At 49.7% G+C, this 26,984-nt stretch overlaps 1 protein-coding gene across 6 annotated transcripts in view; it reads left to right on the top strand.

The window, feature by feature from the left end:
• The window catches only part of RAP1GAP2 (RAP1 GTPase activating protein 2), a 176,994-nt gene that overhangs the window by 54,926 nt on the left and 95,084 nt on the right, over nt 1-26,984 (top strand). The window contains exons 1-2 of one of the 6 annotated variants that reach the window (XM_032457443.1): nt 8,702-8,861; nt 9,144-9,157. The exons of 3 other annotated variants lie outside the window; for them this stretch is intronic. Coding sequence is in view for 1 of the 3 variants with exons in the window: in XM_014559556.2 (XP_014415042.1) it covers nt 9,051-9,157 (107 nt within the window). In the remaining 2 variants the exon portion in view is untranslated. Of the gene's footprint in view, nt 1-8,504; nt 9,158-26,984 lie in introns of those variants that run through there. 2 more of the 6 variants (XM_014559556.2, XM_032457444.1) reach the window with 2 other exon arrangements.

Genomic DNA, 26,984 nt, shown 5'->3' with positions numbered 1-26,984 from the left:
AAGCTCAGACTCCAGGACACGTGATCCTCCTGGCGGGAATTCCCTCTCTCCCTTCCTTTCTTCCCCCCTCCCCTCCTTCCTCACTTCCAACAATATTTATTGAGGGTTAGAGTGCATCAGATGCTGTCCTGGGCTCAGGGTGGGGTGGGGGGAGGTGATGGTGACCTCTAAGACATGTCTGGTGTCTGCCCTCCTGGGGTTTACAGCTCACTGGGGCGAACAGACCAAAAAAACAGCAAACAGATAAATCAATAACCTCCACCCCACATCCCCTCCCCTAAGCTAGAATAATTGCCACAGAGGAAATGAACCAGGGGCTCGGTGCAGAATAACCCACGTACTCTAGGTGAGTTGTCAAGGAAAGCCTCTCTGGGAAGGGGACATTTGGGGCAGGTCAACAGCTGAGGAAGGTTAATTTCCCCATTGGATCATTGGGGATTACACTGTCGGTTGCCCCTCCTACACTAATTCTCTCACATCCCACTGCCTTGTGGGCCGAATGGGTTGAGTCTATTTCTGCTCCAGGTTCTCCAAGAAGGGACCCTCACAAAGGTCACTGCTGGCTGTGCTTGGAGATGGTCTTACAGCCCCATCTCCCATGTCCTCTGAGTGACAGGTTTGATGGATGGTGTTCCCACACAGCTGGCTGCTGAGCCCAGTTCCCCATACCCCTAAAACTGCTCTAATGCGCTAAGAAGGAGGAAATAATTGGGAAACTTTGGTCCTTTGGTTATTAGCTGTGACCCATGCAGCTTCCTGACTCTGAGTGAGGGGGGCAGGGCTGGGGAAAAAAAGAATGGAGGCAAAGAGTTTGGAATCATGGTGTTTAAGGGAAACGACTGACGCAATTTCTGAAGCTGCTTTGGGACTCGGGGGAAGGGGAAGGTGGTGGGAACTAAGGATGGAGGGAGTTGCTCACTGAAAGAGTTTAGATTACAGCAGGAGTGATGCAGGCTAGACAGTTGTAAGAACTTTCCTGGGGAAAAGGGCAGAAAGGCCACAGAAAGCAATCCTGGCAAAAAGCTTGCAAATTACAGACTTACAGCAGCTCACCTGGAGGCTTAAATCTGGGCTTCTGTTTGGGCACGGATAATCTGTGTCCACACAGGAGATAAGCTTTGTGTTTGTCTTTGAAGTAAAAGGATTTAAAGTCTGGATGGGAAAGAGCAATTAACACATCAGTAAGTTAGACTCCAGAGTCCGCTGTGAAGCAAACTCCCAGGGTTAGGTAGAGAGGGTTTGATTAGCCACCGATGGGGGCAATTTCCCTCTAGAAAGGAGTATCTGACCCAGAGTTCTTCTGGGACCCATAGAAGCAAGAGAGAAGTTCAGACAACAGGATGAAAAAAAATTAGGATTTATCAGGAATCAGGTCAATGGGGCCACAACTGATAAATTTTCTGGTCGACCAGACTTGTGAGTGATCTGCAATCCACACAATGTGATTTTCATATTTTGCTTGGTACACACGCACACACACACTTTTGGGCTGCACACCGTAGGCCTGCAAGCCCTATACTTGCCCAGCCTCAAGTCAGCAGCAGAGCTATCAATGGTTTAATGCACAGGGGACCTTACATGGCTGAAGCAAGGTCCTGGAGACCACACAGTGTGAGGCAGACACAGGGCAGGACATGGCAGTAGTCTTCGCTAGCGAGGGTTTGGGGGGTGATGGGGGGAATTGATGTCAGGTTGGCTCATTGGTTACCAGGGAAACCACCAGAGGAGCACGCCCCTCACCCCCTTGGATAAGCTCTCATAGTGGAGATGTTCTGATCTAAAGATTAGAACAATCACTAGCTGAGGCCAGGGGCAAATCTGTAGGAAGTTCAGTCAGCTGAGTAGGATGCAGGTGAAGCAGGGACTGGTCAAGCAGGGGTATACAGAGAGCAGGAGAACAGCCATCTTGGGTGCCCTTACCATACACTCTTCAAGGCACGGAAGAGCCCTCATCCATTAAACTGTTGATGTCTCTGCCCTGACTCTTCAGTCTTGAGACTAGGCAAGTACAGGATTTGTAGGCCTGCGGGGTGCAGCCCAACACACATACACAAACACACACACACAAACACACACACATACACACACTTTGGAGTGTGCCAGGAATGCAGACATACTGCACTGGCCACCTAAATCCTCCGTCAGACTGCAGTGTCTGTGTGTACGTAAACACTCGCCTGCTTGCTGGTTCACAGGATGCTTGCCTAATTTTTGTTAAGCTCGAGGCATAACTTATTTTACTGTACTTGGCTTTCTTATGTTTCACAGATACTACCTTTTAAAAATTTTTTTTAATTTTTTAATTTTACAAATTGAAGGTCTGTGGCAACCCTGTGTTGTCAGAGGATGGTTAGCATTTTTTTTAACAATAAAGTGTTTTTTAATTAAGTTATGTGCATTTTTTTAGCCATAATGCTATTTCATACTTAGTGTAGACTACAGTATAGTGTAAACATAACTTTTGTATGCACTGAAAAACAAAAAACTTCATGTGACTTGATTTCTTGCGATATTTGCTTTATTTGCGGTGGTCTGGAACCGAACCTGAAACATCTCCCATGTATTTGGTGTCCCAGGGAGCAGTTGCTGTGAGCAAAGACTCAAAATAGCACAGGGAGAAAGGCCACTTAAAGTGTGCCTGCAAGGTGCTTTTGCACACACTCTCCTTTAATTAATGATAATATCCATCTCTCAACCTATTTACAAAACTAATATGTAGTCCTTATAAATTTATAAATAGAAGAAAAATACAAAGACAACAATAAAAATTATAATTCCAGAGATGAACCCTATTCACCTTTTTTTCCTATTATTTTTTTCCACCACTTTTTTTTCCCAAACATTTTTCCTTTCCTAATATTTTCTTTTTACTTTTTATTGTGGAAAGTATCAAGCGTATACAAAGTAAATTGAATAGTATAATGAAGCCCGTCCCCCATTATCAACATCTTTGTTTCAAATGAATACCTCTACCCACTCCACATCCCCTTTATTATTACTATTATATTATTAATTTAAGTTCTTTTTTGAAGTAAAATTTACATACCTTGTAATGTACAAGTCTTAAGTGTACATTTTGGACAAATGGATCCCACATCCTGTCCTGACAGAGAACATTTCCATCTCTCTAGAAAATCCACCACTGCCAGAGGCAACCACTGTTCTAATCTTTTGTACCTTAGATTGTTTGTTTTTGAACTTTGTATATAATGGAATCATATAGTATGCATTTTTTGCATCTGGCTTTTTTGCACTCCATAATGTTTTTGAAATTCAGCCATGTAGTTGAATGTGTCAGTATTTTGTTCCTTTTAATTGCTGAATGCTCTTCTGCAGTGTGGATAGACCACAGTTTGTTGATGGACTGTCCATTTTGAAGAAAGCTGCCATGAATATTTTCACACACGTCTTTATGTAGACAATGTATGCTCATTCAATCCTTGCAAGAACCCTTGGAGGATAGCCCTTTTGTTATTCCCATTTGACAGATAATGAAACTGAGGCTCAGAGAGGTTAAATTTCTAGCCCATGGCCATACAGATAGTAAAAGCTGAAGATAGGATTCTAGCCCAGTTTTGCCTGACTGTGGAGGTCTTTTCATTTTTATTCCCCTGCCCTGGTATCTTTGCATCACAGCTGACTGAGGTCATTAACTATAGGGGCAAATGGGTCCTCACCTCGATGACCTGTTGTTTGTAACTGAGTTTTAGCTCAAGTACAGTAGGTAGTATTGATAATGATGGCTCTATGTCGCCAAGAAAAGGTTACATTAAACCTATATTTGAAGAGGACAAGAGCATGTAAGACATTTTAGAGAAATTTCTAGCCAAGGTCATGACAATAAAAGCGATCAAGCAAACAGAGGAAAGTTGTGCTGCTTAAAGCTCTGTTGTCTGGGACTCTCACTTAGGGTGTAATACGTCATCTCCTGAGGAAGCCAGACACAGACGGCGTTTCTGGGTATAGAGAATAGTATATAAATAATGCATGTATAAGGAACCACTCTGTTCTTTGTTGAGCCAAAGAGAATAGGTTTTTGGAGAGTCTGCTGGTTCTTGCTTTGAAAGATGTTGCTAAGCAATGTTGCTAATATTATGGAAAGACAGCTTCTCTCCCCACTTTTCCACTCAGCCCCAGAGTTGGAAGTGGCTTCAAGTGGTAGCAGCAGCTGTGAGGGTTTGCTAGTCAATGAGGTGAGGACTGACCGGGACCCTGGGTGTGAGAGGCCTGTGCCACTAGCCACCCACCCCCAATTCTCTGGAGTGACCCCCGGGCAGCTTCCATGCAAAAATCCACATCTTTAGGTTCAACGGAAATTTCACACATGGAAAATCCTTTTGAGTGTTTCTACTGTGGGAAAAATTACAGTCATGCCGCCTGTATTCGTGGATTCAAAATTCCATAAATAAACCAAAAAGAAATGTTTTAAATGCCTTCAATAACCCAAGAAATAGATGAAGAAGAACTCCTTTCTTCTCCCTCCTACCCCCTTTTCATAACCCCTGAACAGGAAATCAGCAAAGTTCTGATTGACATCACACACTGCAGGCTCTGGGTACCAAATGATGTGCAGCCCCAGGGCTGGATGCCTGCCACGGAGTGGGATTTGTGGGTTTCCTCGGGCATGGTTTCCTTTCCCTGGAGCTCGGAAATGCCACACAAGTCACTGAGATCCGTTTCCAAGCCCTGAGCCAGTTTCTCGGCAGCTCTCTATTCAGTATATGTGTGGCTCCAGGGAAGCCGTCTGAGCTGCGAATCCCAAACTTGGCTTCCATGCCTGGCCTGGGCATGGCATGCAGCTGTCACTGAAGGACCCTGTTGTGGTGGGATGGACCCCTTTGGGGGCAGGTCGTGGGCTCTGAGAGGGGAGGTGAGAAACTGGGAGGAGAGTCAACATGTTGGCAAAGACCCTTCCTGTTCCTCTCTCTCTCTTTTCAAAATAGAAACTGCGTCTCTACCTCAAATGACCTTCCCAATCTTTCCCTTCCCTCCCCCTTCCTCTCCTTCTCCCCCTTCCTCCTTTTCCTCGTATGGTGGTAACCCAGCCATGCAATTGTAACTTGGCCCAGCAGGGGGCGCAAACGTACCTGCCAAGGATGCATATCAGTCCCTGACAGTCACAGGTATGAGTGTTCTGCAGAAGTGTGTGTGTGGAGGGGTGCTTCTGAGTGGTTTCTATGAAATGGGGGGTCTGTGTGTGTGCCCCAAAGGCAGAAGAGAGTGGGGGTTCTGGCCTGTCATAAGGAGTTCTAAAGTTGTATGTTTGTAACTCAAATTGCTCCAAAGGTTATGTGATGGCTGGGGACACTGTCTCCTGCAGAAGGGGAGGAGTAAGACATCTGAAGATAGCTGGTTTTCGTAAAAGGCCCCACCCTCTGGCTCCATAACCTCTCTTGCCCCAAATCTACTCCCAATCCTGGCCAAAGAGGGTTGCAGTCATGGTGCAGAGCAGTGGAGGCACTGGGAGTTGGAGGTGGGGTGGAGTGAGGAAGGAGTATTTGCTCCAGGCTCGCTCTCAGACCTGGGTGCTGGCAGCAGGGCTGAGTCCTGGTTTCACACGGATGTGTCTCCTGGAGCGGGTTCCCAGGCACAGAAGGCCCTTTTCTTCAGGACCAAGTATGCGTGTCTGTCTGTCTCACCCCACTGGCCCCTTAGGAATGGGCTGTGCAGCTGTCTGCCCTCTGTTCATGATTAACTGTCCTGTCCCCTCCCCACCCAGCTCCCACTCTGGCCCCCTTTGCCTTTGGGTTTCCCCAGATTGGGGCAGAGACCCAGGCTGGCAGCTGCCTGGCACTTTGTTCTCAGGATCTGAGGGCAGGGGAGGGCTGGAATGGGCCTTTGAGGTCCCGTGAGCTGGGACACTACTGGGGATAAACTGCTGCTTGGCGGTGTGGGATCTGGGAGAAGAGCCCTTCTTTGAGGTCCCCACTGACTTCGCTCCCTGAGGCCTGGATGTGTTCAGCCTTCTTGGTCCACCCCAAAGTGCCCCCAGTATGTTGCCTTAGAAGACCTTTAAGTCACTTATGTGAAAAATTGTTCCCTTTGGGTTCTTCTTCAAACTGTGTGATTTCTTCAAGGACAGTGTCTTCGTTTGGTGCAAGTGTGTAGTTAACACCTAACACTTGACTATTTTTCTCTTTTAACTAAGGCGCCAAGATGCTGAGCCTTCGTCAGGCAGCAGTCCTGAGCTAGAAATTAATAAATTTGTATTTGTCTTCATGAGATGAATGATAGATTTTCATTTAGGGTGGCTGCCCAAGCCCCAGGGTAATAATGTTTTCTTTCAAAATTAATTTTAAAATGAGTGGATTTAATTAAAGCAAAATAATAAGTAAATGACAGAGTAGTATGGTATTAAGACAAAAAACCATGAAGGTGGTATGCAACTGGCTTAATTTGGAAAACAGTGGCTGGGTCCCACTGGGTAAGTGAGCCAGGAATGGGATGGTTTTGTGGTTTCATATATGTTAGCCCTGTTTGTTCTGAGCGAGGATACTCTATTTTATTTCTCTCTTACCCTGGTTTCTTGCACAAAGCTGGATGCATCCTAGTTGTCTCATAAATGTTGGTGGAATGGGCAGATCTAGCACAAATGGCCATTACATTCTCTTCCATGGATGGATTTCCTTAGGCTGTGGTGTTTCCTGTGTGGGGTGTGGGCAGAAGGAAGGGCTCCTCCACCAAAAAGAAACTGCTTGATCTTAGGGCGCTAGGAATCAGATCAGGCTATAGTCTTTTGGGGACAACTTTGTATTTTCAGCCACATTGGGGCTGGAAGCACTGTGGTTGTAGAGGAGCTGAAAGGGTCTGGAACCCCAGATAAACAAATTGCTGCCTGCTTGGTGGAAAGAATTTTCACTTTCATTCCAATGTCCTGTTGCCCACTGATGCACTTGACCTAAAATACTTCCCAGGCAGTGGGGCATAGGTGGGAGCCACCCACATTTACCCACCTGAGCCACGCACGTTCACTCACCTGGGAGGGAGTCAGGCTTTGTTCTGAAATGTGCCCTACCCTTGTGTGTGGATAAAATACACCCCATGCTGGCCTCGACCTGAGGCCAGTGCCCCCAGCATCCTCCCGGCTGTGGAGAGGTTCTGTGTATGGCAAAGGCTAAAGAAGCCCTGGGCTGTGTGTGGTGGGGCTCTGCCCTCTTCCCCACTGAGGACACACTCATTTCCCCATTCTTTTTACAGACTGATTCTCAGGTCACTTAACTGGTGTAGTCCTTGCAGCCAGCCTAGCTGCAGTCCCAGGGGTGGGGCCTGGGGCACTCACTCTCTGGCTATAAATAGACGTCTATGGCTGTATCTGTGATTCCCCCAACACCCAGGCAGGCTCAGAGGGGCCAAGGCCATTGCTAATGGATGCTTCATAAATAAACCAGGAGCATTTTGGCATCCCTCTGGTGCTCCCTGCCATCCCCCTAGTTCCAATGCCAGCAAGAAGCTGTGCCCACTGGAGAGGTGGCTTGAGGGCTCAGGCCCTTGAATTCATTCGCAGTTTGGTCCCCTATCCAGCAAGGTCCCCTTCCCTGTCTGGATTTTCTGTGCTTGCTTGAACACCAGACTGTATAAAAAACAAGGCAAATTGCCTCAGGGACCTCTTTGGCCCCAACAGGGCTGTTTCCAAAGATGGACTAATTGGCTTGTTTTAATTCCCTTCAGCCCTCAGCCCGATTTCCTTCCCTAGAGGGAGGGGAGGAGAAGTTAAGCCGCGGGTGGAGGTAGGTGGGGGTGGTGAGAGGGGCTAGACTTCCTGGTAGCAAATGAAAGTTAATGAGTGCGGCGTCGGAGCATCCTGCGCCCCTAGTAGGGACCAGCCGGGGCCTTTTTCCCACGGGCTGGCATGACCTTCGGTCTTTGCGTTCCGAAGTGAAGATGAAGCGGGCACGCGGTGTGCGGGAGGAGGGGAAGAAGGCACGCGGGGTGTGTGCCGCGGCCCCGGCTGCTGGTGTAGTAGGGTCCTCCTCCCTCCCCCAACCTGCATCTCCCGGTCAACCTGGGACGCGAGGTGCAAGTGTAGCCGCCAGGAAATCGATCATTGACCCTATGTAGTGTCAAAATTCCAGGGCCCGGAAAATAAATGTTTGCCAGGGGACTGACCCCAGCCCGCGTAGGCGCGGACGCTGTAATGGATCCCTCCGACCCCCGCACGACAATCCTTTCCCCGATTAGGGGAGAGGTGAGAGGTAGCATCCGGCGGAGTCAAAACGGCAGGCAGCCCCGGACGGAGGGCGGGCGCTGTGCGCCTGGCGCGGGGTGCCCTACCAGCCCGGCAGCCTGGCCGCTGGTGGGGGAGGCCGGCAGCGGTGTCGGCGCGCGAAGGCAGTTTCATTTGGACTGAGGACACCCGTTTCCTCTCGGTGCATGTTTTTTCTCCTCTGTTTTAAAGACAGTGACAGCATCAGAGAAGTATCCCGGCGGGCCGGGCTGGGAAAGCGCGTCAGCCGCCTTTGCCTGGGGAGGGAGCTCGGGGCCCAGCCAGCAGAAGCGGGGGACGCGGAGAGCAGAGAGGGGACGGAGAGGAAGCGCTAGGCATCAGGCGGGGCAGGAGGGAGCCCGGGAGGAGGGCAGAGGGCGAACGCAGGCACCGAGCCCCGGGAGCGCTGAGCGCGAGCCGGCCCCTTCCCTCCGCGGGCGGCTGGGCCGCCTGAACCGCCCGCAGCCAGGGCGCCCCGGGCCAGGGCCCGGAAGGCGGGGCCGGGGCGGGGTCCGGGGCGCGGGCGGCGCGTCTGAGCCAGAACCCTGGAGCCGCCCGTCCGGGCCGCGCCCCGAGCGAGCCGTGGAAATGCCCGCGCTGGGGAATCGGGCGCCGGCCGCCCGGCGGGCCGCGAGGAGACGCTGAAGGTCGCCGGGAAGTGAGCGCCCAGTCACCTGACCCCCGGGGCGCACCTAGGCGGGGCGGGGCCCATGCGAGGCGGGCGGCGGGGTACCCGGGCGCGGGCTCAGGGGCCGGGAGCAGGCGGCGCGGAGCGCGCGGAGCAGGGCCGGCGGGGGCGCGCGGCGGGCGGGCGAGGGCGCGGCCGGGCACCGCCGGCGGCCTCGCCATGTCCCAGCCGGCGGGGAGGATGCATTGCCGAAAGGCGGGGATCCGCGCCGCCGTGGTGCTCATCGGACTCCTGCACAAATCTCGAAAACAGAGTAAAGAGAAAAGGTAAAGCAGCGCCTCCTCCCCCTTCCCGCCGCTCTCGGGTTGAATTCCCGTTTTCTTCGGGGTGGACTTTTCCAAGAGGGCTTTTGCCTCGGAGCTGGATGGGAAAAAGCCTCCACTTTGGGCGCCGTAGGGGAGCGAGTTCGGAGCTTCGCCCCAGACGCTGGCTGTTGAGAAAGCCCAGGCAGGGCATTGGCTGGGTCGGAGGGAGGCTGAGCGGACTTTTCGGACTTCATCTCCAACAGAGGGGCACCTAGTCCTTCACCCCCCATTCCCTGCAATTGCCGATCGCGGCGCCCTCCCCGAAGCCTGCAGCGTGGGTAGCATTGATCCGACCCGGGCAACAGTCCCTGGCTCAGGTCCGAGTGGCCCAACGCGCAGGGATGCCATTTGCTTCTCTGCAACTTGGCTGAGCCCACGAGGTGCCGGCCAGGCTGAGTGAGGTCTACTGGCTTTGCACACGGTGCCGGCAGGCAAGGAACAAGTTTGGAGGTTGCTTACCACCCGCCTCCCGCCTCCATGTCTCTCTGTCTTTGGGATTTTTCTGTCTTTGACAATTCATCTTTCTTGGGTTTACTCTCCTAGTTGTTTGCTCCTGGGTGCTGAAAATCATTCTCTCCATTTATTTCAGAGATAGGCTGGAGGATCTGCGGGGTGAGAGATGTGGGTTTTAGGGTGGGCAAAGGAGTTTTGGGGGCAGCTTCCTGGGCTTCAGCCCCCAGCTGTAGACTTGAGGTCCTCAAGACCCCAGAGAGCTGCCCACACAGGCTGGGACAGCCTCCCTCCTCTGCTGGGGTACATGGGCCCAAAGCTTTCCAGCAACTGGGCTTCCCCAGACATGTCGTGGGGATTTGGGGTAACCTCTGGTGGCCCTGCTGGATCCTGATTTCCAGAGGAGGTTGGAGTGGTTAGTGCTGCGTTCTGCATTGACAAGGGCTAACACAAGGGCAGTGGAGTCAGAGACGCCTGTGTGGTGACTGGTGGCCCCTGGGCTTGCCCAGAAGCTAGGTGTGCCTGGGAGAGGTGGCAGACTTTGAGAAGCTGGCATGGGTCGCCCCTGTGGTGCAGTTGTCTCCCATCCCACCTGTCCCCCTTCCCACAATGTTGTCTAATTTGATGTTGCTCACAGCGCAGGATGAATATCCAGTGAAATAGCTGAAGGTGGTTAAGCATGAAATGACATTGAGTCACCTAGTGAGAAAGTTCTTCCCTTTTCAGTTCTCTGCTAATCCTTGTGATTTCTTCAAGGGGAGAAAGTTTCAGGTTGGTGCTAGTCTGACTTTAACACCTTTTTAACACTTGCTAATCTCTCTTTTATAACAGAGAGAACAGACTTCTGGATAAAGGCCTTTAAATGGGGAATAGTGCCTGCCTACAACTTAGGCTGTTTTTGTACCATTTATTTTTAGGATTGTCTCCTAGCTTTGGCCAGAGGTACTGATTCCCCCTGACCCCTTGGAGTGGTGATATAAGGCATCACTTTAAATTAGATGTATCATGTCACAAGAATGAGTCTATTTAGTAGAAATAGTAGTAAGAGTACAAATGGTATAGAATATGGCAGAAATCCTGGAGGTGATCTAGGAATGGCTGATGCTTGGGGCACACTTGTCAAGCAGAGAAAGCTGCCAGCACGACTCCAGAACTCAGGGCTCCAGGTCTGGGCTCCATCCTCCCCTAGACTTGGATTCTCATCCATTCCCCGCCCTTCAGTGTTTTATCTGTACACAGGAGATGAGCAAGCCAACCCTCTAAAGTCAGAAGGATGTGGGATGGCTGGGCTGAGACAACCTGGGTCTGTTCTGAGGGATGAGAAGGGAGACATGCTCAATAGAAAGGGAGTTGCATCAGACCAACCAATTCCTGTCTCTAAGCGTAGAATGTGTGGTGCGTGGCAAGATCCCCGCACAAGGGCTGGCAGCTCTAGTCCTGGCTCCTCCATTGACTGTGATGTGATAGAGTCTAGGTTTCATCTCCCTGAGCCTCAGTTCCTGCATCCACACAAAGGGTGTGGGAGGCTCGAGGGAGATCAAGCTTCAAGTGAATGAAGCTACATCTGAGAGGTAGTGCTGCATGGGGATGGAGGGGTTTGATCAGAACTGCTCCCATTCTCCTGTCTTTGGGCCCCTGTCCTCAGAAACCAAGGGAAGATGTCTGGTGGTGACAGCCCCACCAGTAGTTGAGACCAGCCATGCCTGGGCTGGAGGCAGCCAGGCAGGTGCGGGCCTGGGTCGAGACAGTCTGGGGGTGGGAGGCTGCAGTGAGGCACAGAGAAGGACCTGGACAGGGAGCAGGAAGGGAATGGCCAGGACAAAGATGCCCCAGGCTCGTGGTACTCGTCTTTCCTCCTGGATGCACTGTCCCTGTCCCTGCAATGCAGGCAGACAACAGTGACCCTCCCAGCCTCTGCCCATGTCCCATTCTTCTGCTGCACCTGCCATCATGATGGTTTTGGCTAGAGACTTAACCTTCCCAGGAAATAGAGGGCTTGCTTTCATGTTGGTGCGAAATGACCTTTGCTTCGTGTGTTGTTATCTGGAGTTTCTTTGTCTGAAATCAGCGCCACGCTCTGATTGACCCTTGCTCCGCAGGCACCGCCATGAGGGAGCCTGGAGCAGGCGGCAGCTGCCAGCCTCTCTTAAGCACTCCCTAAACTCCATGCTGGGCATTAAATTTGCTGAGTTCCGCCTTCCTCCCTCTTCTCATCACAGGGGTCAGGTCCGACTCAGGCCCCCTCTTCATCCTTCCCAGAAGTCCTGATTCACCCATCGATCTTCCCAGCACCTTTAATTGACAGGCTTGTGTAGATAACACTCCTGGCTGTGGGCCAGAAGGGATGTAAGGTACTGTGTGGCTGGCAGTAATGGTCCCTGGTCCTTGTCATCTTTCCACCTTCCCCAGGCCACTTGGAAATATGGCATATTAGGGGCAGGTAGATGTGCCAGGAAGAATGGTAATGACATAGCTATGCCATGGAGACTCTCAGGCATTCTTGGTGGGTCCCGAGAACTGTCCTCAAAGCTCCAGCCTCAGTTTGCCTCCTGGAAAATTGGGCTTAGTGCCCATCAGCCTTGACTTGACAACTCTATTGAGTTGTGGGACAACCTGGAGGTTCTGCTTTTCTTTCCCCACCGTCTTCCAGGGATTTCATCACCTGCAATCCTACAGAAGCAGTGTTGGGTTTGCGAGGGGTTTGACTCTGAGCAGGGTTCAAAGGAGGCACCTGAAAGAAAGCTTCTTTGGAGGAGGCAGTTTGTGAACCCTTGTGATGGAGAGCTCCTTGAAAGCGCTCTGATTTTCAGAGTAGACAGATCTGGTGAAGGAAGTGGTGCCTTCTGAGGGGGAAACAGTTACCTTTGGCAGGAAGGACTGAGGCAGAGGAATAAACTCAGTTAAAATAGGTACCTTCTGAAGTTGATGTGGCCTCAGGTGTAACTTTCTGAACTGGGCAGAGGTCAGTTAGCAGAAACGAAAGAAAAATCCACATCATACAGTGGGTAGTTATTTTGAGACAAACCAACCATGGGGTTTACGAGGAGAAAGATATAAATTCACTCATCATTCAACAGATCATGAATGGCAGGCCCTGGGGGCCAGGAGAGTGAATCTAATGAATCTGATCCCTCTACTGGGGGGATAATGTCTGGTGGGTTGGTCCTGTGTAGGTCATTAGAAAGAGCTCACCCCTAGCTTTTTAGGAAAAAACACTTTTCCTTGCGAAAAATTTCATGCATGCTCAGAGGTGGAGAGAATATTATAATACAATATCTAGTTTCAGCCATTATCAACTCATGGCCAATCTAGTTTCATTTATTTACCAACCTCCTCCCCTACAAGATTATTTTGATGTAAATCCCAGACATTATATCATTTCATTCTGAAATATTTCAGTATGCTTTTTAAAAATAAGAATTCTTCTAAAAAGCTACCCATGATCATACCCCCTAAGTTAACAATAATTTCTTAATATCATATTCAATCTGTGTTCAGATTTCCCTAATTGCCTCATAAAAGTTTCTCAAAAGTTTTTTTGGGTTAGAATTAGAAAATTCAGTGTGATCAGTGATATGTCTGTTTATAAAGGTTTTCCTCCACCCCCCCCCCCATTTCTTTGTTGAAACAACTGGGCTTGCTTGTCTTAGGGAGTTTCTCAGAGTCAGGATTTTGTGACTCTTGTCTCCTGGTGTCATTTAACATGTTCTTCTGTCCCCTCTGTTACTGTAAGTTGGTATTTAGTTTTAGAGTTCTATCAGATTTGAGTGGTTGTTTTTTTGTCTTTTTTGTTTTTGAAAGACCATTCCAGTGGAGGTTGTCCAGTTGTCTGCTTTTGTGATGTTAGCAGTTGTTGATGAATTTGTCCTCAGAATTTGAAGGCTGGTGTCATAGAGGATACTTGGGTTCTGCCATGGGAGAGCTGGTGACAGCGCTGTGCACTGGCTGGACGTGGGGGTCTGAGCCTGAGTGTCCAGCAGTCCTGGCTTTGGAGCCGGGGCCTTGGAGTCCCAGAGTCCCAGGGCTGGAAGGGGCACAAGGCAGGAGCTGAACCACTCCCAGGCCCCAGAACAGACAGCTGCTTGTTCTCTTCTTAGGAGGTGGCTGGGTCCTGCCCTCTGTGGAAGAGCCTGTTACTCACCCTCTCTTGTCTCATGTTTGACCCATTTGGCTGTCATGGCTTTAACGAACAGACATCTCCCTTTACCCAGCTTCCCATTTTGAACCTCACAGTGAGTCTGAAGAATTACAAGACAGAATTTGAGGTATAAATGAGTTTATTAGGTTCCTTCTGAGCCACTATTTTAATCTCCCATTTGGTCTCCTCGCTTCTGGTCCCCCTCACCCATTCTCCTGATGGGTGGCCACAGTGGAGTTTTAAATATCCAAATAAAATCAAGTCTGTCTGCTGCAGAAAGCTCTCCATCAGTTTTCCATTCCGTTTCAAATGGAATCTAATCTCTGAAGCTGGGTCTCCATCTCCTGCCTGGTTCTGTGAACTTACCTTTTACCACTTTCCCCCTTACTCTCTGTGATCAGTGTACTTCTGTTGCAAAGGCCTTCTTTCTGTTTCTGGGAGAGGCCAAGCTTCCTCCTACCCCAGACCCTTTACCCATGCTTTTTACAGTGACTTCATTAACTGGTGCTTCCTCATCATCAGGCTCTCAACTAAAATATCCTCTCCTCCAAAAGATCTCCCCTGACCATCCAACCTAAGCAGCTCACTCCAGCCGTTATTACTTCACCCTGATTTATTTCCTCTGTGGCACTGATCATTAACTGATATCATCTAGTGCAGGTAATAAAACAGTTTATGGGCTGTTCCCCAGGAGGTGAGCTGGCTGAGAATAGGGACTTTGCCTTTTTCACATCTGGGCCCCCCTTGCCTAGAATAGGAGGTGCTCAGTAAATATTTGCTGAATGAATGAATGGCTGCTCAGGAGACTCACTGACTCCCTGGGTGTAACCTGCCCATTGCCTGTTTCCCCGAGGTCCTCTTAATACTGCAGAGCCCACTGACACAGATTTCATGATACCCTTTTCTTGTCTGAGAGTCCCCCCCCCTTCCCTCTCCTTCCTTCCCTTCCAGAAGAGATTTTTGGAGAGAAATGCACCTGATCACTTGCACATGTGCACTCGCATTGTTATTCCTCTAATGTCTTCCTGCCTCTGGGTGGTTTGGGGACACATAGATGTGAGGGTCCAGGCTGAGTCCAGCCCATCCTGAAGCTGGGGCTGGGCGCCAGGGCCGTCGTGACTCTGGGTTCCTAGATTTCGGGTCCTGGGGCTGCTGTCTCATAGGCTGAGGTGGGCTCCCTTGATTCATGTCAAAGAGGAGCCAGTGGGCGTCTGAATTAGTGAACAGTCTCTATTAGTGAACATACATTTTTTTCTAAATGCAGCTTTATCTCTTGGGAGCCCGCGTGGTGCACAGATGGCTGGTTACCAGGATGTTGCCAAATAGAGGGCTTGCCAGGCCTGCTCGGTTAAACCAAAGAAAATCACTTCTGTGCACATGGGGGTTGCTGAAGGGCTCAGCAAGTTTCTCAGTCGTTTTAAGCAGATGAGGTCCCCCGGCCCCCACCCGCCCCACACCCACTCCACGAATGGAGTTTGTTTGCCTCCTGAGTCCATAAAAAGCAAAGGAGGTAGGCAAGATGATCTCAGGTGGACAAGTGCTTTTTATATTAATGACTATTTAAAAAAAACACATTCTGGCAAGTGAGGCTGGTTTTCCATGTACGACAGTTACATAACATTTTTAAAAAGTAGATTTGTTTCAGTAAAAAATTGCGAGTCAATTAAAAGAAAAGTGTTAAGAAAAGTAATAGTCAGGTGGTACATGGATTTGGGAAGAGTTAGGAAGATGGTGAGGAAATGCCTGTGGTTTAGCGCTGCTGGCAGGAAGGGGTCCCATTTCTCATGTTGGAAGGGGCCCTACAGCACCAGTGTCCCGGGTTATTGAGGATCGAAGGATTGTAACAAGCCAACACCTTCTGAGTCTCATGTGTACATCTATCTTAATTCTGTCAGTTGTTATCTTTGTTTTCCAGCTGAGGGACAGAGGCTGAGAGGTCGAGGAGCTGGTGGGGGGAAGAATCAGAGGTGGAGGACAAGGATTTTAACCTGGTTCTACTGAGGTCCAGAGGCTGTGCTCTTAACAATTATATTGTTTGGAACCCAGAATAAGCACTTATGCAGTGCCCGGCTTCTGAGAAGTGCTTACTACATGCTGCCGCTGTTACTATGAATGTACTGAAGTGTAACATCTATAGAGTCAGTGCACCAGTCCTAAAGGTACAGCTCAGTGACTTGCCACATATGTATCTGCCTGTGTAGACCCACCCGGATCAGATGTAGCACCTTCCAGCATCCTAGCAGTTTCCCTCATCCCTCTCCAAAGTCTGGTTATAATTACTGTGGAGTACTGTATAGCACAGGGAACTATATTCAATAGCTTGTAATAACCTGTAATGAAAAAGAATATGTATATATATGTGTGTAACTGATTCACTATGCTGTGCACCAGAAATGAATACAACATTGTAAATCAACTATACTTAAGTGAAAAAAAAGTTACTGTGGAAGGCAGGCCATTGCCTTGCATCTGGGTGGTATTTGGGGTAGCCTTGATGCATGTAGTAAAGGGAAGTCAGGTCATGAATTGGGATTTCTGAGTGGGCAACCCAGCTCAACCCAGAAGAGGATGGCATCAGACTCCACACTGATTTCTAGGGGTGAGTGAGCCTGGTTTCCCCCTCAGTGAGGACCTGGAGCTGATGCTGTGTTTAATCACTGCCCTTGGAGCAAGGCGAGGTTGAAAAATTGTCACTTGCTTTTAAGCTTATCAGTTATGAACACTGTTTCATGAAGGCTGGAGCTCTGGCCAAGTCCTTTCTGGAGCCCTTTGGGGGTGGGCTGACCCTGCGGGGCCACTTCTCCAAAGGCAGGAGGGAGCTGGCTGTTGGTTAGAGCCGCCCTGTCCCTGTCCTTCCCCTTCTCCCCACTTCTCTGTTTCTTTACTGTCAAGATCTTTACCCACCACACTGAAGACATATGGTAGAGTCAGGGTGCCTTGCTGATAGCTGTCATCATAAGTGCTTACTCTCGAGGCTGAAGCAACTCGTAATGCCCCTGAGCAAGGTGCAGCTCCCACCTTGTTTGCAGGACAGAGCCTTGTAAGGGTGGCGGCAGGACCTCCCTCACTTTTCACTGCCATGTGCTTCAATACCATGCTGTCCTGTCTGCAGAGAGTGGGGACAGCAGAACCACTGGCCCCTGGGAAGAACCCCTGGCCCCTGGGAGTTTGTGGTCTGGGGCAGAGGTCCCTGCAGACTCCTCAGATCTTCGTGAAACCTCTTCTCTGTGCCAGACACTGGTGCAGGCGCTGGGGAGGCAGCTGGGAACAGCACAGGATCAAAACCCTGCCCTCTCTCGAGGGGCTTGTCAGGCCCACAACTGTTTTTTCCTTTTAAGCCGATATTTTTAAATTGGGAGGTTCCATGTTATGAATGTGTATTTCAGTCTCCTCTTGAGAAATCAGAAGCTCTGGCAACATTGGCTGAGCCTGCCTTCCCGCCTGGCACCTACGCTGCCAGCTGCCAGCTCTGTTCAGGGCTGGCGCCCTCCTGCTCACCCCAGCACCCATACCTGTTCCTACCGGTGCCACCTACTCCAGCCCCGAGGGGTTGGATGCACAGTGTGGGAAGCAGGAGGCTCAGGATTGGGGAGCTCTGCATGTAATGAACTGAACATGGAGGCTGCGGGTTGGTCCCAGCCTTGCGTGCCCTATGGGTCTCCTTGGTTTGGGGCAGATCTATTGTGATTGGAAATGAGGGATCCTGGCAGCCTGGCTGGGCCCCCTGCAGCGGCTGGGCTGCAGAATGGCCACTGTCAGTTTGCCTGTAGATATTCCTCCTCCCTTCCCCTCCCTAATTACCAGCCCCCTCCCCCCTAAAATTCTGGGAGGCTGGGTTTCACAGAACAAAAACTCAGGAATCCCAAGAGAAGGGACCAGGATAGGAACCTGTATTGAGCTGCACTCTGGGCATGGCACTGGGCTGGCACTTAAATCTCATTCATTTCATTCTCTGCACGACTTAGCATCGTCATCTCCATTTTTCATAGAGGAGAAAACAGAGGTTCAAAAGGGGTGACATAGCCAATGTCATTCAGCTTGTACAGCAGAACTGGGATTCAAACCCAAGTCTGTCTGATGCCAAATTCTAGGCTTTTCTCCCATAGCCAAGTTACTTGACCTCTCTGCCCTTGACTTTCACTAGTCTTTGAAGTGGACTGTGATGCAGCTCAGGTGTATGAAATGTGTACCAGGTGTATGAAAAGGCTTCAGATTATTAAGAGCTGGGACACTTTAGCACATTCTCATTATTTTGTAAGGAAGGGACTGGATAGGTCTCTTGAGTGGCTGAGCTTCTTTTGAATATCAGCCCTGAGCTGGGGGCAGAAAGGGGGGAACAATGGAGCCTAAGGTGGGGGCAGGGTCTGTCCTGTCAGGCTTCAGATAAGCCGAAAGGTCTCTTGGCTGCTGTCCTCACTAATTAGAACAGAAATTCCCACTCCTCTATGAGAAAGGGAAGGTCTGGGCTCGAGCCCGGGTTACCCGTGCCATCTGTATTTCACTAGAACATTTATTTTAATAAGATATTTAATCCTGAGAAGCAAAGGCAGAAACAGTGTGTAAATCAGGAGGTAGCTGAAGCAGGCTGTCCGAAAACCCCATCTGCAAATGTGTCAGAAAGGGCTTTTGAGTGTGACATCCACAAAGGCCAGTTAGTGAGAGCTGAGAAGGTCTCCCAAGGGCACAGCCACGTGGAGCAGGACACAGGCCGTGGTGCGAGTGATGGGAACAAGGCCACCTGGTTTTCATGTCTCAGTTCCCCTGACCTCTCCCCGCTTCTGGAAGGTGCTGCCACCCCCCACCCCCCTGCAGCATTTGCCCTTTCTTTCTCCTCCATAAATGCAAATGGCAGACAGCAGTCCTGCTTCTAAATGGGCTGGGTTCCAAATGCTCATCTGTGCTGTTTCAACTCACTTCTATCAACATGCGTGCAGCGCCAGATGTGGCCCAGGCCCTTGGACGACAGGGTCCAGGAGGAGAATGAGACCCTCTCCCTGCCTCTACCATCTATGCTCCAGGAGGAGAGGCCAGACATGTAGTGTGAACCTCAATACAGAGGGTGTTCAAACTGTGGGTTCCAGTTTCCCTATCTGTGAAATGGGACTAATGAATGATTACCACTTGTTCTTTAATGGAATTATTCGTGTAAGCAAAAATCTTACTCGGCAATTCCATGCCTAGGTGTCTACCTCAAAGAGTTGAAAGCAGGGACTCAAACAGTTATTTGCACACCCATGTTTATGGCAGCATTATTCACAACAGCCCAAAGTGGAAGCGACCTCAGTGTCCTTCAGCTGATGAATGTATAAACAAAATGTGGTCTGTCTGACTGATGGGATGTTATTCAGCCATCAAATGGGATGGAATTCGATACAACATGGATGAACCTTGAAAACATTATGCTCAGTGAGCTAAGCCAGACACAGAAGGACAGAGATTCTGTGATTCCACTTCTGTGAGGTACCTGGAATAGGTAAATTCATAGAGACAGAAAATAGATAGAGGTTCCCAGGAGCTGGGGTGGGTGAGGAGAGTATTGTTTAATGGATGCAGACCTTCTGTTTAGGGTTCTGGAAGCAGCTCTAAAGACGGATAGTGGTGATAGTTGTGCAGTACAGAACTGCACACTTAAAAATGGCTAAAGTGATAAAAGAAAAAAAAATCTTATTCAGGACCCTAAATTATAAAGCAGATAAAAGTGTTTCCCTGGGTGGAGATGGGGTGGTCTGGTGGGGGTGGCTCTAGCCCCATCAAAACTGAGATGGGTCTGCAGCCAGAATGCCTTGGGGACCCCAGGGGAGCGATGGCTCTTCCTTCCCTAGCAGTCCATGTTCTGACATTGAGGGGTCCCCAAGGCCTCTGTCCCACCCAAGTTTTGCTCCAGATTGATCGTCCTGCGTTGCTGGAGAAGGTCACCCCGGGGCGCTGGAGAGCCTGGGCCACCTCATGCAAGCCCTCCTTGTAGCCGGCGTTTTCTTTTCCTGCAGCCAATGGCTCGGGACAGGTGTTGGTTAATGCATTCTGGGGCTCTCCTTGGAGGCCGAGGGCACTAGGTGTGGGTAGGTGGTGGCTGGGGGCCATGAGGGAGGGGCTCAGCATGGGGTCCAGGAGGAGCCTGGAGAGTATTGGCTCTGTGCTGAGCCTGTGGCCACATGATGGAGGGTTGGGGTTTGTGCCCACAAAGTGGACGCCCTCAGTGACCTGCCAGCCAGGCAGCTGCCACCCCTGTGTGCGCTGACCATGCAGAGCAGGCATCTCTGTTGCCCCTGACCACTGCACGTGCTCAGAACCTTCCTGTGAGTGCTCTCTCGGCTGCTTCTTGCCAACCTGATTTTTTAAAGAAATGTTTTATATTTTTAAAATCCATGTTCCTTGCAGAAAATATGGAAAACGCAGAAAAGTACAAAGACTAAAATAAAAGTCATCTGCAATCCCAGATGGGAGATTTGCAGAGATAACCACTATTAACATTTAATATATTTCCTCTGGTCTTTTTTTCTATCCAAACGCATACCCTCCCACACAGTATATTTACATCTGCATCTACATCTGTTTCTCTGTATTATAACCCAAGAGGGATTATACTTTATACACAGTGTATTAATCAGGGACTCCTGGGGACAAGTGACAGAAGCCCAGGCTGAATTAGCCAAACAAGATTGGGGGATTTATTGGCTAGCATAACCCATCTGCGGAAACGGCCTCAGGAACAGCTGGATCCAGGACCATGAACAGTCTCTCTTCCTCTCTGTCTCTGGCGTCTTTGTCTCTCTCTGTGTTGGCTTCATTCTCTTGGACTGTCTCTCCCCATGATGTTGGAACCATGATTGCAGACCACTGTGGGTTTACATCTTAACCTCTTTCCCTCCAGAGGGAAAAACAGCTCCTTTATACCAGCTCCAATTAGATGAATCCCAGGTAGGTGCTCTGATTGGCCTAGATCGCATGCCCATCTCTGCATCAGTCCCTGTATGGGGATGGGCTTGGGGAACTGTGATGGCCCACCCTGGGTCAGGTGCTCATTCCTGTGGCCAGTGTGGGTATTATGACTACAAGAGTCCTTTCCCGTGGGAGAGGATCAGATCACTGAAATAGGGGTGGGGAGTTTTCTTAGCAGAAGAAAAGGTAAGAGTGAGTTGGACAGGTAAAACCACAGACAGAAGCTGCTTTGGCATTGGTTTCAGACACAAGGGCTACCACAGTGTGTAGCGTGAGCACGTGGGTCCTCATTCTTGTACCAATTCAATGGGAGATCAGTTGGTACCACCCCATAAGCAGCATGGCTTGCAAACACATGTCATCATTATGCATGCATATCCCCTTTGACCCAGGGAACCACTTTTGGGGAATTATCTAGCATGTAGGTTTCCACACATGTGGAATGATGTAGCACTAGGTCAATTCACCGCAATATTGTTTGAAATAGCAAAACACTGGAAACAACCAAATGCCTATCAATCTAGAACTGGCTACCTATAATAATAATTACAATTTTACATTCATGCCTGGGCTACTATGTTACTTAAAAAAGAATGGTGAAGCTTTCTATGTAGCTACGGAAAGTTCTCCCAAGATATTTTGAGTAAGGAAAGCAAGGTGCAGAACAGAATATATAATGGCTACCTTTTGTGTAAAAAAGGAGGAAAATAGGACTCCATCTTTGTATCAATTTATATTGCATAAAGATGCTGCAGAAGGATGTGTAAAAACCATTTCATTTCATGGGCCAGGTGGGAACTGAACAGGTTGGGACAAGATTAAGACAAGGCCTTTCACGCTATACCTTCTAATAATTGTTGGCTTTTGCAGTACACCAATGTATTACTCATTCAAAAATCAACAGATCAGTTTCCTTGGGGGGTGATGAAAAAGCTCTGGAACTGGAACTTTTGTGGTGGTGATGGTTGGACAACATTGTGAACGCACGTACTGCCACTGAATTGTATACTTTAAGATGGTCAGGATAGTAAATTTTATGTTATGTCTGTTTTACCACAAGTTAAAAAAAGTAAAAAAAGACCAAAAAAAAAAAAAGCTGGAAGAAACTGAAAACACATGGCATAAGGGTTCTGAGTCAGACTGCCTGGGTTCAATTCCTGGCTTTCTACTTTCTAGTTTTATGGTTAGATAGATTACTTAATTTCTTGGAGAATCAGTTTAGTCATTTGTGAAGTGTGAATGATAAAAGACTGTATTCTGAGAACTGGATGAGAGGTAAAGGCTTTAGCTGGGGAATTGTGGGCCTCCCTGTGGGTTAGTTACCCAGAAAGATGAGGATTGTCAGGGCTGCCCAGGTTAGGCTCCCTCCTTCTGGCTAGTTGGGACATTTGCATTTTAATAGAGACTCTTGAAGAGTAAAAACATTCCTTACTCAAAGGGAGGAATGGTTGGAATTTTAGAAAAATTTATAGCTCCCAACTGGGGAAAATGAGGTCTTTTCTTTTCCTGGGCAGAGTTAAACTTTTACCTAGGGCTCACCTGTGGCCCCAGGTGGTGGAGTTGCGAGCTAATGGAGAAGAGTTGGGCCCGGAGAAAGGAGAGCTGAGGTTCAGACCCAAGATTGACAGAGTGAAGGTCCAAGCCTGGGTTTTGAATCTGGAGGAAGTGAGACAGCTCATCCACCAACCAAGAAATGGTCCAGCCACTCCCGCGGCCCACCTTGCCAACCTCCCTCAATCCCATATCCACCTCCAGCTACTGCTTTCTCTGGAAGACTCCTGGCTGTGCTCCCCACCACTGCACAGTGCTGCTCTGGTTACCTTTGTGCCCTGCACTTAGAGTCATTTGACACCGCTTAATACTCCCTCCTTCTTAAAGTGCTTGCCTCTTCATTTTGCTCATGTACACGCTCCTGCCTCCCCTCCATCTCCTGACCAGTCCATCTCAGTCTCATCCTCCTTTTCCGATTTGGACACGTGCCTGGGCTGGTCCCTCAGTGATCTCCCCTTGCATGTCTGAAAGGCATTCCAAACATGTGCGAAGTGGATTCCCCGGTATCTGTCTCTCCCACTCCCCTAAACTCAACCTTCCTGTAGTCTTCCTTGTTTTAGTTGCTTAGGCCAACATTCTTGGAATCATCCTTGACTTCTCTGTATTGCCCTTATTCCCCCCCACCACCCTCCATCCCCAGTCCAATCTGTCAGCAAATCCTGTTGGCTCTACCTTCAAACTGCATCTAGAGCTGGACCACTTTCCGCCATCTCTGTAACTGTCATTCTAGTCCAGCATCAGTTCTTGCCTGGGTTATTGAGGTAACTTTTTAGCTGGCCTCCCTACTGTCACTCTTTGCCCCCTTACCGTCTATTCTCAACACTGCAGCCAGAATGATTCTCTGAACCCGTAAGTCAGATCATGTCTCTGTTCTGCATACATCCGTCCCTCCGTGGCTTCCCATTTCCCTGCAGTGAAAGCCAAAGTTCTTACCATGGCCACAGGCTCTGCGTGATCTGCCCCCTATGATTTCTCTACCCTCAGCTCCTATCCTTTCCTCGTTACTCACTCCACACCAGTCACACTAGCCTCCCATGCTGATCTTGACCAACTGAGCTATGCTCCTTCCTCAGGACCTTTGCACTTGCTGTTCCTTCTCCCTGGAATGCTTTTCCCCCAGATATTTTCATGGAATGCTCCCGCACTTCCTTCAGGTCTTCTCTCAAATGTCAGCTTCTCATTGATGTCTTCTCTTGATAACCTGATCCAAAGTTGCAAACTTTTATCTGCCTTTTTTTTCCCAAAGCATTTGTCACTTCATAAACCTCATGTTTAAAATTTTTACATCATTCAGTATTTATTATCTCTTTTCCCCACTAGAATATGAACTCCACGAGGGCAGGGTTTGTCTATTTTGTTTTGGCTTGACCCATCTCCGTACATTCAGATCGTGCCCCATGATGGCTCTTGCTCTGAATCCCACCCATGCATTTAAGCTGGTCTCTTGTCCATTCACTTTTCCCTTCTCAGCTGACGGTAAGCACCCTGGGGGCAGCATAATGGCCCATCTGCCCATCCATGTGCTCCGTTACACTTGGGTCCTTGAGGCTAGGTGGGTGCTGAGGATTCAGCAGGAGTGAGATAGGCCTGGTCCCTGCCCTTCATAGTCTGGTCAGGGGAGCTGGGGAGCATGGCCTTTTGGGGGGGCAATCAGGGGCTGAACTGGCAGCTCCAAGGGCAGTGAAGCCTATTCTGAGCTCCCAGGCTTGGGGGGAAAGCACTTCCTGTCTGCAGGTCCCTGGGACGCCCTGGGAACGGAGACGTTTCCTCCAGTCTTGCCACTTCTGTGGGGGTTCCGGGAGGACCCAGAGAGACCTGGCTCAGCCTTTGTGGATGTTCCCGCCCCAGGCCTTGGCTCTGGATGCTACCCAGCCACCTGGGGCTTCTCCAGCTCTTTGGCCTTTTAACTGATGGATTTTGGCCGTAATGGGGAGGGAAGTGTCCTATATCTAAAAGCTTCCAAAAGCTTCCGTTTTCTCTCTTCCTCTTCTCTCCACCCAGTTTGTCTTTCCTTTCTTTTCTCCCCTCTTTTCTCTCCTCTGCCCTATCCTTCCCCCACCAACTGCTGTTCTGTAAATTTGTAAAACAAACACATTTAAAAGAACCCAACTCATTTACCTAGTCCTTCTGCAGCTCAGAGCAGGATAAAGCTGCTGCCTCCCTTGGGAGCTGGCTTTTGAGCTTTGGGCATTAGTCAGCTCTGCTCCTGTGGCCTGGGGCAATGGACAGAGAGTCCCACGGCCCTGCCATGTGGCCTGGGGCCTCGTCAGCCAGGCTCCAGAGGCTCTGACCCAGATAGCCTGGTGGATGGCCCTTTCTCTACTCCGAGCTCACCTTCTGGTCTGGAGAGGGACTCCGAAAGGACAGGCAGGATGGCTTCTGCCAGCCTTTGAGCAAGAGCAAAGCTAGGACAGGCTACTGCAGTCACCCCTGGTCAGTGTGGACCGACTCGACCCCTGCCTGCTGTCCTCTCCCAAGGGAGAGCCGGGGCTGCAGGGATGATTTTCGGGGACCACCTCTACCTGATGGCTTGTGTTCCTGGCCTCAGCGGACCCAGGTGAACCATGCAACAGCCCAAGTGCTGCCCCAACAGACACACAGTTGAGTCCTGGACTGGAATTTGTGGTTCAGCACTGCTGGAGGTGGGGGTTGGGGGGTACTGTCAGGAGCCCAGGGTGTGGTCCTTGGAAGCATGCCTGGAGTTTACCCTGCAAGTGAGAACCATCCTCCCTTGGCAGCACGCTGACTAAGCAGGGAGAACCAGGCGCAGTGATTCTGTGCTTTGCTGTGGGAAGGCAGCCATCCTTTCCTTCATTCTTCATTCTTTTTTTCCTTCATTCACTCCATACATAAACCGGAGAGCTTGGACCCCAGATCTTCAGTCAGAATTCCTGAGTTTGAGTTCTGGTCCCTCTCCTAACTCCCTGTGAACCCTTTAGTAACTCAGTCAGCCTTCCCCGGGCCTCAGCTGACGCATCTGTATGTAAGATGAAAACCTCACTCCTTGCCCGATCATCTTCACCAACCCCTGCTTGGCAGAGAAGGTGACGATAAATGTCAGTGCAAATTGGTATATGAACGTGAGGTCTTAGTATTAAGAGTCAGTTTTGAGGGCCTGTGTGTATGAATACTGCCCTGGGCCCTGTGGGCTCTCCCAAAGTGACCAGACAGTCCTCGTCCTCAGAGCACTTACAGCCTGGTCTGCAAGTAGACTCGTTTCTTGGAGGATGTGCCTAGAAGGTTCTCATCATTCTTCCTCATGGGGCACTGACCTGTCTTAGACCTCAAGCTCTTCAGTTCATCCAACGGATAGTTACAAGTGCCTGGAGGAGCGGGGCATGTGCCAGGGCCTGCTGGAGGCCAGCAAAGGGCTCGGGTGCCCTACTGAGTCTCGAAGCTGTGCCTGGCTTTTCTTGCAGAAAGATCTGTGTCCTCTCTCTTGGTTGCCCCTCCCTCCCATCACACACACTAAGTCCCTATTTCTTGCATGATTTTCTGGCTGGCCTTAGGAGCAGCCTCCTCCTGTCACTCTTTGGTCTGGCCATCTGGGACAGGGAGTAGATCTGGGAGGGGACGACAGAGGTCCTGGGCAGAGACCCTTAATTCTCAGTGGCCCCAGCTGACTTCCTGCCTTGTGGGGAGAATCATGCCATGTCTACAGACAGACCCTTCCAATGTTATTGACATTGATGCATTATCTTGTCACTTAAGTGACCAGGGCGGCTGGAAATGATTCAGCGGGAAGGCTGGGACGGCAGCCTTTCTCAGCCCTGATTCCCTGTGGCAGGTGCTGGGTCTGCTCCCTGGGGTCTAGCGCGCTCTGGTTTGATGAGTTGCATCAGAATTGCAGAAAGCAGATGTGGCAGGGCCCATCCTCACCCCCAGTCCACTTCAGGAGATGCCTCCGGATCCTTTGAATTTGTTCCCCATGAGTTCCTATTAATATTTACAACCAAAAATGTGAAAATCAGAAATAGAATGATAGTCTCTCACTAGTGATGTCCTTCGAAACAATCCAGAATAGCTTATTTATAGGTAAAGGGATATTTTTATAGGCATTTAGCAAATGAAAGGTAACTTTCTCTTAAAAAAAAACAAACTCATCCCTGGCCCTTTTCCCAAGCAGCATTGCTTCTGGACCTCTCTCTCTCTTGGGCTGCCCTTTCCCCAGCAGAGGGTTTAATGAGTGATCCCAGTGCGCCGGATGCCAGCTCTCAGAGGCCAGGGCTGCGGGGCTGCGGGGCTGCACGGCTGCGGGGTGAGGAGTGGGATTGATGCGAGGCCTCCCAAGCAGGAGTGCCACAGAGGGGAGCCGTCTGCAACTGGACCTCCAGGGTCCCTTAGAAACCCCAGTTTTGCCTCTTACTTGCTATAGGACCTTCCATAAAACACTTAACCTTTCTGAGTCTCGGTTTCTTCTGTAAAATGACAGAATAATTTTGTATCTATCCCATAGGGTTGTTGAAAAGATTAAATGAAGAAATGCATGTAAAGAGCTTTGCATAGTCCTAAATGTGTACTGTGTACTATGCATATGTACTGCGTAGATATGCTACGAAATACATCTTAGCTGGTGTTATGATGAGGATGAGGGTGATGATGAAAGATTCTTCTTTTCTCTCCACTATCCACGTCCAGAGGAGTAATCCAAGGTCAGAAGCAGAATCAGTTACCAGGGGATGACATGAGCTTAGTAACAGATCTCACTGG

Source organism: Camelus ferus, chromosome 16, assembly GCF_009834535.1.
Source record: "Camelus ferus isolate YT-003-E chromosome 16, BCGSAC_Cfer_1.0, whole genome shotgun sequence".
Classification (NCBI taxonomy): domain Eukaryota; kingdom Metazoa; phylum Chordata; class Mammalia; order Artiodactyla; family Camelidae; genus Camelus; species Camelus ferus.
This window is presented reverse-complemented; position numbering and strand designations above follow the sequence as displayed.